The following is a 13,584-nucleotide window of genomic DNA, read 5'->3' as shown; positions in this document are numbered from 1 at the left end:
CAGGGGAAGGGAAGCAACTCATTAAATGTCAACAAAAGAAGAGTTGCAGGCTGTGAATAGAATCACTTTCCCCTCCTCCAGTGTTCACTTAACCCTCACCTCCCATTTAGAAAGGTGAATAAATACAGGCGCCAGAGGTTTAGGGGCTCATCCGGTTCATCCAGGCCTCAATTTATAGAGAGGTCAATGACTGACCTAGGGTCACTCAGGAATATTTCAGTTTCCCAGCTCCTGAGTCAGCGCTCCCCACTACAGCTCACCCCTTCCCCTGCAGCCTGGACTCCTCCAGTCTGGGGAGCCAGGCAGGACTCTGAACCAATCCTGCGCATGTGAAATGCCACCATTGCCAGTGGGTAACCAATGAGCCAGCTCAAACCTTCTGTCCTTTGGCTGGGGATGGGTGGAGTCCCTTCCAGAGTGGGCATCTGGTGAGCAGAGACCCTTCAGGGGCATGCAGCTATCACACAGTACCCTCTTCTTCTGCCGTCTCTGGTCTTAATGTTCCCTCTACCCCCAAGCAAGTAGGTAGGAGAGCCCTTAACACATGTATTCACATGTACCTACATGCATACATACATATGCACATGCACACATATATCGACACACATAAACACACACACACAGGCACACACCTACACAGCCTCACATAAGAGTCTCACAGCTAAGCAAGGCTGTCAGAGCTGCTCCTTCGCCTTTGCTGTCAAAACTGCTGTGGAGGTGGCATCATGCCAGGCGCCTAGGAGAACCGAAGAACCAACTAGTGGAAAATGTACTTGCTTGATAAATGCCTCCTGAGGAGAGCAGAGGAAGAGAGAGGGCAGGGGAAAGGAAGCTACAGCTGGGCTAGCTGAGCGCCCATGTGTGAATGTGTGTACACGTGTGTATGTATAAGGCCCAGGCACCAGGGGACCAGTGGCCCTCAGAAAGACAAGGGTGGACCAGCTCCAGTGGCATAGTGGTTAAGTTCCGTGTGCTCCACTTCAGCAGCCCTGTTTGGGGGCATGGACCTACACCACTCATCAGCCAAGCTGTGGTAGCAACCCACATATAAAGTGGAGGAAGATTGGCACAGATGTTAGCTCAGGGCTAATCTTCCTCAAGCAAAAAAACAGGAAGATTGGCAACAGATGTTAGCTCAGGGCTAATCTTCCTCAAGCAAAAAAAGAGGAAGATTGGCAACAGATGTTAGCTCAGGGCTAATCTTCCTCAGCAAAAAAAAAAAGGACAAGGGTGGAATGAAACAGGGGAAGATGGAGACACACCTCCTCCTTCATCCCTCCTCTTTCCTTCTTCCTTTCCCTCCCTCTCCCGGTGATTTCATTCAGGCCTGAGTATGGCAAACCTTGCTCAGGACCCTGAGAATGGACGACTCTGCAGGACGATGGCGCCCCACCCTCGACCTCATTTAAAAAAGCAAGGGAGCAGAGGCCCCATCAGTCACCCTGCGGAGTCCTGGTCTCTGGATGGACAAGGTCTCCATCTCCTTCGTTTGTCTGCTCTCTACCCGCCTATCCCTAAGGGCCAGTCCCTTGCCATCCTCCGCCTAATCCCCTCCTGGCTGCCTAACGTTGAGGCGTCTACGCCTTTAAAGCAGCGGCCCCAGGCCGGGTTATTGTCTCGCCTCGCAGCCAATCAGCGGCGCCGTTGGGGGCGGGGGATCCGGCCTCCCGATTGGCCGCCCCGCGCCCCGCCCCGCCCGCGATCCCGGGAGCTGTCCGGCCGCCTCGGTGCTGATCCCGCCGCCGCCCACGGGCCGCGAGCAGCGCTGAGGGCACTATGAGCGGGGGCGTCTACGGCGGAGGTGAGTGAGCCTCCGGCTTCAGGCTCCCCAGCCTGGCGCGGCCTCGCGCGCAGCCCTGCGCCCCGAACCCGTGCGACCCAGGCTCTGGGCACCCCGGGGCCTGTCACCTCGGCGCTCGAGCGGGTCCAGCCCGGGATTTGGGTCCTGCGCCACTCCTACCTTCAACCCTCCCGGGACGCTCGCGCGCACCGGGCCCAACCTGTCCACCATTCAACCTACCTCCTCCCAGTCTCCGGCTCCTTCCTTCCCAGCAAGGAGAATGGCCCGAACAAGGCCACAGGGCAAGAAGGGACTCTGGAGATTTGACCCCCCACTCCCAGGACCCGGGACTCCAGGCCGAGCTCCCACCTGCCCCGGCTGGCTTTGAAGGTGGCGAGACTGTGGCTCTGCCCTGACCTCCTCTCAGAACTATCCAGGGGGAGAGATTTTGGGAGAGGTCCCCTCACACGCCTGTCTCCCCGCACAGATGAGGTGGGGGCGCTGGTCTTTGACATTGGCTCCTTCTCAGTCCGCGCTGGGTACGCTGGGGAGGACTGCCCCAAGGTGAGCCTTCCAGCCCCTTCCCCAAATCCTAGGGGCTCCGGACTCCCCTCCAGGCTTTCCAATGACCTGGAGCTCTCAGAGCCCAGCGAAAAGCTCTGTAGAACGGGAATGTGGGAGTAAACCCAGGGGCGGGCTGAGGGCCTTGCCGAGGTCCTGGATCGGGGCAAAAGATTGATCCCTTTTCCTGCCCATCCCCCGTTCCAGGCTGACTTCCCCACCACGGTGGGGCTGCTGGCCGCGGAGGAGGGAGGCGGGCTGGAACTGGAGGGGGAGAAAGACAAGAAAGGGAAGATCTTTCACATCGACACCAACGCCCTGCACGTGCCTCGGGATGGAGCGGAGGTCATGTCGCCTCTCAAGAATGGCATGAGTAAGGAGTCCTCACACACCGTCTCCTGACAAAGACTGGGAGCACCCCACACCCACGGAGTCTTCCTTGCAGCTGCCCAAGTCCCGGGGATCCCCTCACTTCTTCCCACAGCCACCTGGTTCCCAACCCAGAAGACCCACATCAGATTCCTGGGAAAGGGGGATTTCCCGTGGAGCTAGTCTTCCTTCTCCTCACCTGAACTTGGCCTCCCTCCTCCCTTTCCCTCCTGTCCCCGGACCCCTGCCTGCCTGCCTGTCTTCATTTCTTCACACTGGTCTCCTGGCCCCAGTCGAGGACTGGGAGTGCTTCCGTGCCATCCTGGACCACACCTACAGCAAACACGTCAAGTCCGAGCCAAACCTGCACCCAGTGCTCATGTCAGAGGCACCGGTAAGTGTCTCCTTGTCTCATCCACCCCCTAGTCCAAACCTAGGGTGGAGCACCTCCTTTCCACAATTCACCTCGCTCCTCAAGCCGCTGCCATCAATCACTCCACCTGGCTTTTCAGACTTTCCTTCCAACTCTATCATCTTCAACCACTTTCCTTCCTCCCTGGTTGAATCTCCATGCCTCTCTCCTCCTCCTGCAATAATCTACTCACCCTTCCCAAAGTTGGCCTTATCCACTGCCCTTTTTTCCTCCCAAAGCCCTTTTTTGACCTTTTAACTTAAAATTTTTGTCAATATTGTATATGCACATAAAAATCAATTTTCTTTAAAAGTAGGTTAAGAAAAAAACTGCCATTCTCACCCTCCTTCCATTTCCCCTTTTCTAGACGCAACTGCTTCTCTCTTTTGGCTCATTTTTTTTTGTCATTTCCTTTCATATCTCTAAATATCACACTTAAATAGCTGCTTGTGGATTTTTTAGTTTTAGGCATTATATATGGATTTCCCACAATAGAAAATGAAAATTTAGCTCTCTTTCCTCCCCCAGTCCGCACACATATTTCTCATTCCCCGTCTTTAAGTACAGTTGTATTTTCAGTTTCTTAAAGATCAATATTCAGTATTTACACTCTTATTATTTTGTATGCTAATCAGGGCTGAACCAGGCAATAAATTATGGTTACTCTTGCTTTCTTAAACAACTTTTTGTTTTTTCTAGAACTGAAAATTGTCTTGGTTTTTATTTTGCATAGTTTTCTATCTACTTAATAATGTGACCCTAAATTATTTATCATTTATCTATACCTTTTCTAAAGATGTTAATTCCTTTAGGTGTTCTATCAATTTCATCTTCTTGAGGCAATCTCTCCAGGAGCCCACTGATCTGCTCCATTTTGCACTAGTTCCCTTCTACTCAGAGGACATAGCTATCATCCTGACATCTCCATTCACCATCATTTTAGGGAATCCCTTTGCCTCTCTCCTGTGTTGGAATTCCTGTTTCCTGTATCTCATGACTCCTTTTCTTGATTCACTCCCTTGTTTTCACGGAGCACATCCTCCAGTAACTGCCTTAGAAAGGTCATGGGAGGTAAAATTTTTGAGACCTTGCATGGCTAACTTTGGTTGGATATCTTAGCTGGGTATGACACTCCAGGTTGGAAATCATTTTTCTTCAGAATCTTGAAGGCACTTCTTCATTGTCTTCCAGCATTTATTGTTGCCATCAAGAAGGTTGAAGCCATCTAATTCCTGATTCTTTGACGTAATTTTTTCTCTTCCTGAAAGTTTATAGAATTTTCACTTTGTCCTCAGTGTTCTATAATTTCACAATATTATATTGGTTTATTTTTATCCATTACTCAAGACACTCAGTATGTCCCTTCAATCTGGAAACCTGTGTCTTTAATTCAGTGAAAAAAATTTAATTGCTTATTTGATGATTTATTTCTCTCAATTTTCTCTGTTCTTTCTGTTGTGAAATCCTATTATTTGGATTTCGTACCTCCTGAACTGTCCCCTAATTTTTTAATCCTTTCTCCTCTCTTTATCTTTTCCTCTAATTCTCAAGATATTCCCTCAAATTTATTTTTCAACTCTTCTTTTAAGTTTTTCATTTCTCCTCTTGTATTTTTATTTTCCAAGAGGTCTTTTTTTGTTTCATGAATGTAACTTTTTAGAGCATCCTATTCTTCTTTCATGGGTGCAATATCATCTGTTATCTCACTAAGGGTATTACTTGTTTTGGTTTTGGAAGTTTTCATCTCCCTGTATAATTTCTCTTCTTCCAAGGTGCTTTTTTCTGCCCTTATTTTGGAGCCTCCATCTCATTTTAGAGATATTTATCAGATTTCTGCAAATCTTTGGTCATCTGCTTATGTTTAAGTGTGGGGGACCAGCTTTTTAAAGCTGATTGGAGGCTGTGTGGGGCAAGGGACTTGTTGACTGCCATCTCTGCTATAGGACGATCTGACTGGGATGTTTTCTGAGCAGCCTCTGATAATTGGCATCTTTAGATTTTTGATGTAACCCACAGGGAAGACTTCCACCCTGAAGACAGGCCTGGCCACCTCCTTTCTGGGAGCCAGGTGAGGGAATATGGCTGATGTTCTCAGCATTCAATACGCATGGCATCACTTAATTCCCCTGTTTTTAGGGTCCTCACTCGCAACTATGTCAAGTGTCCCACCAGTTCAGAGACCCTCAGTTTTCTTCTCTCCACAGCATAAACTTCCAGTCTTCTGCTGGGTTGGGGTGGGCAGTAGCGCAGTGACATGGTGTTGGGAGATAATTTAGGGATCTGGTACTTGAATAGCTTTAAACAATCTTATTTTAGCTTTTCCTTTCCCTCTGCTTCCAGAGATACCTGAAACTACCAATTCCTGATCCCTGTGAGGATTCTGCAATTTAACACAGGTTGTTCCTGACTTTTTCCACCACCAGCTTAGGAATCAGCATTCTTGAATCTGTTAAGTCAGTTACTGCTCACCTATCTGATTTTCAACCTTCAAAAGTTTGTTGGGGCTGGCCCTGTTGCCGAGTGGTTAAGCTCACACATTCTGCTTCCATGACGTGAGGTTCGTCAGTTTGTATCCTGGACACAGACCTCCGCACTGCCCATCAAGCCATGCTGTAGCAGCATCCCACATAGAAGAACTAGAACGACCTACAACTAGGACATACAACTATGCACTGAGGCTTTAGGGAGGAAAAGAAAAAAACGAGGAAGATTGGCAACAGATGTTAGCTCAGGGCCAATCTTCCTGACCAAAAATTTGTTGCTATCTACTCCTTTCTTATTATCCCCAACCCTTGAGGGTGTATGTCTCTCTCTCTCTTTAGGTAAAATTCATATAACATAAAATTAACCTTTTTAAAGTTAACAATTCAGTGGCATTTAATACAGCCACAATGTTGTGCAACCATCACCTCTATCTAGTTCCAAAACATTTGCATCACCACCAAAGAAAATCCATTTTCATTAAGTAGTTTCTCTCCACTCCCCTTGCCCCCAGCCCTTGGCAACCGTCAATCTGCTTCCTGTCTCAATGGATATATCTATTCTCGATCTTTCATATAAGTGAAATCATGCAATATGTAACTTTTTGTGTCTATATTCTTTCACTTAGCACAATGTTTTCAAGATTCATCCATGTCGTAACATATATCATTACTTTATTATTTATTATGACTGAGTAATATTCCATTGAATGGATGTACCACAATTTCTTTTTCCATTCATTCATTGATGAACATTTGAGTTGTTTCCACTTTTGGCTATTGTGAATAGTGCTACTATGAGCAGTTGTATACAAGGACTTGTTTAAGTACCTGTTTTCAATTCTTTTAGGTATATAAGTAGGAGTAAAATTGCTCGCTCATATGGTAATTCTATGTTTAACTTTTTGAGGAACTCCCAACTGTTTTCCACAGTGGCTGAGCCATTTAACCTTCCCAGCAGTAATGTACAAGGATTTCAATTTCTCCACATCCTTTCTAACACTTGTTATTTTCTGTTTTGCGTGCGCGTGTGTGTGGTTTATTAAAAATTATCATCACCATCCTAGTAGGTATGCAGTAGTATCTCATTGTGCTTTCAATTTGCATTTCCCTAATGGCCAACAATGTTAAGCATCTTTTCACATGCTGGTTGGCTTTCTGGGTTTATGTCTTTTTAAATTGCCCCTTTATTATAGTTTTTGCTGGGATCTTGGAAGGGAATAAAATTAGATGTTTGCATTCAATCTACCATTTTTACCCAGAAATCCTCTTCCCCAGCTTTCTTGCCTCAGATGGTTAGAATGAGGAAGAGGGATGTACTGGGGGCTGGGAGGAGCCTGAAGAGTGTATTATACAATAAAGAGCAGTGGGCCAGGAGTCAAGAAACTATGACTCTAGACCCAGCTCTACCAAGAGCTTTCTGTGTGATCTTGGGCAAGTCCTTATCCCTCTGTGAGTTATGTTTTCTTCAGCTGGGTTTGGATTATGATCTTTAAAATTCTTTATAGTTCTCACATTCTAAAGGTCTAGGTGAGTCAAGGGGCCTGACCTGTGTGTGTGTGTGTGTACATGTGTATATACCTGCATCTGTGCCTCTCCCTTCCTGAAGCCACCCCTCCTGCACTTTCTCCCCAGTGGAACACACGGGCCAAGCGGGAGAAGCTGACAGAGCTGATGTTCGAGCAGTACAACATTCCTGCCTTCTTCTTATGCAAGACGGCAGTGCTTACCGCGTATCCTCTGGGTTGAACGGCTGTGCCTGGGTGGAGGGCCAGGGTGGGGTGCGTGGCCCACTGAGCTGGGGGTTGGGCCTGATTCTTTGGAGATCAATGTCCTGGATGGGCAGGCACCCCCTTGATCCCCATTAGAGTAGAGGGCCCCTGTGGGCTGAGTGCCTTGAACTCCAGAGTGGCCAGGTCATGGGCCCTTTCCCATTCCTTGGATCAGGCTGAGCAGAGAGAGAGAGAGAGTTGGGCCAAGTAGACAGCAGGGGCTGGCACTGGAGAAGGGAGGGAGAGGTATATGACACTGAGGAGTTCCCTTCCCAAACAGCCAGTCGGCATTTATGTTTTTAAGGATTTACCTTGCATTGAACCCTGTGCTAGGCACTGGGGCCATATGGCCCCTACTTTCAGGGAGCCCCTAGGATGTAGAACCAAGACTAAAGAGAGACTGGGAGCTCAGAAGGAAGAAACAGAGGAAGAAGTTGTGATTCAGACAGGGAAGAAGGGACAGGGGTCCCAGGAGCCTTTCTCCAGCAGATGGGTCACAAACCAGAAAGAGAGATTTATTGACTGGGAATGGGCGAGACCTGGGAGAACAGAGAGTGGCCAAGCCAGACCTGGACTCCAGCCCCCTCATTTGCTGCCGCTGTCTCTTTGACCTACCCATCCCACGCCAGCTTTGCAAACGGACGTTCCACGGGCCTAGTGCTGGACAGTGGGGCCACCCACACCACCGCCATTCCAGTGCATGATGGCTACGTCCTGCAGCAAGGTGGGGTCTCGGCAGGGGTCAGGGGTGCCTTGGGGAACCATATGCTGACACTCCTCCCCTTCCAGGCATTGTCAAGTCGCCTCTGGCAGGGGACTTCATCTCCATGCAGTGCCGGGAGCTCTTCCAGGAAATGGCCATTGACATCATCCCACCTTACATGATCGCAGCCAAGGTGAGGCCTCTGGGGAGTCCTGGGCACTCACCCTATGACTGGCAACCCACTGACCTATCAGGTATCAGAGCGGGGAGCCGCAGGGCCCCCAGAGGACCCTGGATCCGGTTCCTCAGTTAACATCAGTGCATCAGAGACGCTGACAGACTGAAGGATGTGGCTGATGACACACAGCTAGCTAGTAGCAGGATGTATGAGGGCCAGTGTGGTGCGTTCTGGCATCCAGTAGACCCAGGTTCAAGGTCAGTCTTTACCATGTAAACGCTGTGTGACCTAGAGCATAAGACTGAATCTCCCAAGCCTCAGTTTCCTCTCCTGTAAAGTGCAGTAACAGCGCATACAGCAGCTGTGAGCGTTAAATGAGACACTGCAGGCAAGGGTCCCCCCTGGACCCCCGCATGCAACATGGCCGGGTACAAGGCTGTTACCTTAAGATTCTGGTCTCCCAATGTATTCCCCAGGCCCTCAGCTTTCTCTGACCAGGCACTTCCAGATCAGCTACACGCGGGCATTCACGGGGAAGGTTCTCCCCATTCTCTCTCCTCCAATGGGGAAGGGAGAGAAACACCCTTTGTGGGCGACAGCACAGAGAAGCCAACACCCATGAGCACAGAGCCGAGAGTGCTAGGAAAGCAGGGATGGTCAGGGTGGGCCCGCAAATGTGGGATGGGGAAGGCGCTCATAGGCTGTGCCCCTACAGGAGCCCGTACGGGAGGGCGCCCCCCCAAACTGGAAGAAGAAGGAGAAGCTACCTCAGGTTTCCAAGTCCTGGCACAACTACATGTGCAACGTGAGGAACTGGAGAGGATCCCCTGAAACACCCTGCCTCTCCCCAGCTACTAGTCCCCTGCCCTGTGTAGAGGGGAAGGGAGGGAGGCCCTGCGGGTGGGCTGGGGGGCTGAGGAGGGAGCCTGGGCCCTCACTCCTCCCTGGGTTCTCAGGAGGTGATTCAGGACTTCCAGGCCTCCGTGCTGCAGGTCTCAGACTCTCCCTACGATGAGCAGTGAGTGGGGCCCATGGCTAGGCGGGTGGGCGAGAGGGCAGAACTGGGACTCAGGGGGCACCTCTGGTCCTTTGGGAGCACCCCCAGGCAGAGTCTTACTCCTTCCTGGGCAGGGTGGCTGCACAGATGCCTACAGTGCACTATGAGATGCCCAATGGCTACAACACAGACTACGGCGCTGAGCGACTCCGCATCCCTGAGGGCCTGTTTGATCCCTCCAATGTCAAGGTTGGGCTGGCTGGAGTCTCCGGATGCTGCGGTGTGGGGGAGGCTAGGAAGGATCACAGGGGATCTGGGGAGATGGGGCAGAGGATACAAAGCCCAGGTCGCCTTTCTCCGCAGGGCCTGTCAGGAAACACCATGTTGGGTGTGGGCCACGTGGTGACCACCAGCATCGGCATGTGCGACATCGACATTCGCCCGGTGAGGCCCAAGCCTGTGGCTGGGCAAAGGGGCCCAGAAGTAGGGGGGAGACAGGGAGGGGCTGTACCCTGGGGGCTCACTCCTCCTCTCTGCCCTCAGGGCCTGTATGGCAGTGTCATTGTCACGGGGGGCAACACGCTGCTCCAGGGCTTCACTGACAGGCTCAATCGAGAGCTTTCCCAGAAGACCCCACCGGTAGGAGCCCACCCCACTTCCCCACCAGGACCTTGGACCTCAATCCTGGCTTAGCCCCTTGAGACTAAGTTCTTCCTCCTTCCCCAAGGAGCATCCTGGCCACCAGAGCAGACCCTCTCCCCTATGGCTTCCCAGTCTTTCTCACCCCCAGCCCTGTCCCTTCCCAGAACCCAGGCGTCTGCTTCCCCCAGCCCCTATTTCCCCTCAGAGCATGCGCCTGAAGCTCATCGCCAGCAACAGCACCATGGAGCGCAAGTTCAGCCCCTGGATTGGGGGCTCCATCTTGGCCTCACTGGTGAGAGGGAAGGGTCCTGGCCTAGTACTGAATGTGGGAAAGGGGAAGACCCAAGACGGCCCCGCCATCTTGCCTCCCTCCTCATTCATTCATTCAACAAGCATGTCTTTTTGAGAAAGGGCGGTCAGTGCTCCCAGAAGGGTAAATACTCCATCAGGACACAAATCAGGGAGCAGAAGGGACAGGAAGCTGGAGAGGTTGGTTGGGATGGGATTGTGGTGGCCTCGTGTGCCAGGAAGAGGCAGCCACGGTACTCAGTTAGCGGAGGGGAGACACTGAAGGTTTGGTGCAAGGCGATGTGACAGTCATGAGCATGTTTGGGAAGACTACCTCAGGCTTGAGTGTTTGGGGATTGGGGTACATGCTGGACTCAAGGGGACCTTGCGAGGAGGCTCCTTCTGTCACCCTGGAGTCATAGGCTGGGTAGCAGTGGGGATGAGGTGGCGAGCAAGGGGCAAATAGAGGGGAGGCAGGCGGCTTGGTTCTGGGGCAGGAGGTGGTGAGTTCAGTCCGGACCGGCTGCAGGGGACGTTGAGCGGGGAGCTGGAGATGCAAACTGCATCTGGAGTGTCAGCCACACAGAGGGGACAGCAGGGCCATGATAGGACAAGGAGGACATCCACTGGAGGAGAATCCCCTAAGGAGACAGAAACAGGGGTCAGAAAGTCAGGAGGCTGCCAGCCTGAAGTTAGCTCGGGGCTAGGAGCATGTGAGCCACACCCAGTTATTGCGGGCGTCCTGTGAGCCTGATGTGGAGCCAGCCTGACGTAGTCCCTGCCTCCAGGAGCAGAGATGGTCTAGAGGCCAAGACCGTTAATAGGGAAGTAACCACGAAGTGTGAGGGTGTTCTTTCAAGGGAGGACCTGATCTAGTTCAGGGGTCACTGAAGGGCCTCTAAGGAGCATTCAAACTGAGATGGGAAGATTGAGTAAGAACTCATGAGGCCAAGAGAGAGAGAGGGTGCTGGGACCACGGGGAGGGCAGGCAAGGCCAAAGGCGATGGGCAGACATGGTGGCTCTGAGTGCAGGGAACTCACATGGGCTGCAGAGTGGAGAGTGGCTTGGAGAGGGCTGCTGTGGTCTCCACTGTGACGGGTTCAAGAGGAATGGATGTCGGGGGTGGAACTGGGAGGTCCAACTGACAGAATGTGGACATTGTTTAGATACAGCAGGTGAGAGGGAAAGAGTCCAGGACAAGGCCCAGGACACCAGCTTCTGGCAGCTCTGTCCGATGGGGACATAATGGGAGCCACATATGCAATTTTTTTTTTTTATCAAGATTGGCGCCTGAGCTAACAACTGTTGCCAATCTTTTTTTTCCCCCTGCTTTTTCTCCCCAAATCCCCCAGTACATAGCTATATATTTTAGTTGTGGGTCCTTCTAGTTGTGGAATGTGGGACACCGTCCAGTGTGGCCTGATGAGGGGCACCATGTCCAAGCCCAGGATCCAAACCGGCGAAACTCTGGGCCGCTGAAGCGGAGCACACGAACTTAACCACTTGGCCACAGGGCCGGTCCACATATGCAATTTTTAATTTTCTAGTAGCCATATTTAAAAAGAGTCCAAAGAATCAGGTGAAATTAAGTTTAAAAGATATATTTTACTTAATCCAATATATTCAAAATATCATTTCAATGTGTGATCAATATAACAGCAATTGAGATATTTTACATTCTTCTTTCTGGACTTAGTCTTCAGTATCGGGTGTGCACTCGGACTGGCCTCATTTCAAGTGCTCAGTAGCTGCAGGTGGCGAGTGGCCCCTGTATCGGCAGCGCTAGTGTAAAGGTGAGAAAGACCAAAGAAGCAGGTCTGGGGGAGGCCTGAGGGAAGACGGTGACCTCTGGCACCCGCACCCATCGAGGTTTGTACTGGAAACAGGCGAGGGGTGTGGTTTTAGCGCATGAGCAGAAGCCACGGGAATGGATGAGCTGGTCCAGGGTTTGTTCTGTGAGCCAAGGAGACAAACAGGGGCAGAACCAGGGACGCAGACATTAACTTTAGGGCAGAGACAGAGCAACCATCAGAGAAGGGACAGTCTGAGATGCCCAGTGCAGGAGACCCTCAAGGAGAAAGTTGCAACAAGTGTGGGGGCGGGGCCCAGAGAGAAGACAGCTCCATCTAGAGGTTAGGTGGTGCCGGAATGGTGAGGGTGGAAGAAGGATTTTTCTCGGGAATGAAGGAGACTTGACAAGTTTGTGACCCCTGAGAGAGTGACAGAATACCTGGTGAAGGAGGAATGTGTGTGTGTGTGTGTTTGGGGGGGTGTTGGGATGCTGGTTGCCTGGCCCGGGCAGACAGGTGCTCAGTAACTACTTGTTGAATGACTGAATCGTGGACTGAACGATATGAAGAGGAGTATTCACCCTCTGAATATGAAGGGGGGGACGGGAGGAGGGGGCGGGGAGGTCGTTGCGGGAGAGATGTGGGACTGAGAGACGGGAGAGACCAGGAGGAGGGTTTCAAGGAGCTGAGCCTGCTGGGGTGTAACGCGGGGAGGCGCACACCCCCTTCCTCCAGGGCCGCCCTGACCCCTGACCGCCGATGTTGTCCCCCTACCCAGGGCACTTTCCAGCAGATGTGGATCTCCAAGCAGGAATATGAGGAGGGCGGGAAGCAGTGCGTGGAGCGGAAGTGCCCCTGAGGGCGCCCCCTCCCCACCCACAGGCCCGCCTGCAGCCGGGCGGGAGGGGATGCAAAAGCAAGGGGAGAGGGTTTCACGGCCCGGCCTCCGCAAGGGCAGATCGAAGTCCCCTAACCCGCATCGCCCTCTTCTCTTCCCCTCCCCTCTCGTTCTCTTCGATTGTGATGTTTCTGGGTTGAAAGGGAGTAAAAATCTTTTAAGAAAAAAAAAGTCTGGGCTCCCTGGATGTGGGGAGTGGGGCAGGGCTCTGGGGGGAGGCGAGGGGAGGGCCACACCTACATCCGTTGGTGATCCCACAGTGGACGCCGGGGCGAAGTCTGAGGGCCAGGCCGAGCCCCAGGAACCACGATGCCTCAGCTGTCAAAGGGGCCGCGATCCAGCGTGGATCACGCAGCGAGGACCCGGCAGAGTCGCGCGAGACCACCGGGTGGCGAGGAGCGGGAAGGGGGCGCAGGAGAGAGGATGCAGAGGGAGGGGCGGAGCCGGAGGTGGGGCCTGGAGTGGGCGGGGCCTCGGGCCTCGGGCCTCGGGCGTGGCAGCGCGTGAGCACCCCCGGACCTGCATCCCTGGTCATCCTGGCTACGCCGCTGTCCTCCTTCCCGGGGCTCTTGGCGGTGGCAGGAGTGGGGCGGGGACTGGGGCGCTGCTGCGTTCCAGCAGCTCAGAGCTTTTCTCCCGACTTGGGTAGGAGCTGAGGTTTCCCAGGGGAGACCCCCAACTCGGGGACCCTGAGCCCTTCTATTCCAGAGCTA

The 13,584-nt window shown here is 52.3% G+C and overlaps 1 protein-coding gene across 1 annotated transcript; it reads left to right on the top strand.

The window, feature by feature from the left end:
- The first annotated feature begins 1,776 nt into the window (after nucleotides 1-1,776).
- ACTL6B (actin like 6B) lies at nucleotides 1,777-12,832 on the top strand. Its single transcript, XM_046668394.1, has 14 exons — nucleotides 1,777-1,801; nucleotides 2,268-2,344; nucleotides 2,549-2,714; nucleotides 3,004-3,104; nucleotides 7,238-7,335; nucleotides 8,004-8,098; nucleotides 8,164-8,270; nucleotides 8,971-9,060; nucleotides 9,212-9,273; nucleotides 9,387-9,501; nucleotides 9,616-9,696; nucleotides 9,796-9,891; nucleotides 10,100-10,186; nucleotides 12,752-12,832. Exons 1-14 carry the CDS (start codon nucleotides 1,777-1,779, stop codon nucleotides 12,830-12,832), a joined length of 1,281 nt encoding a protein of 426 aa, XP_046524350.1.
- Nucleotides 12,833-13,584: the final 752 nt, after the last annotated feature.

Source organism: Equus quagga, chromosome 7, assembly GCF_021613505.1.
Source record: "Equus quagga isolate Etosha38 chromosome 7, UCLA_HA_Equagga_1.0, whole genome shotgun sequence".
NCBI lineage: Eukaryota > Metazoa > Chordata > Mammalia > Perissodactyla > Equidae > Equus > Equus quagga.
This window is presented reverse-complemented; position numbering and strand designations above follow the sequence as displayed.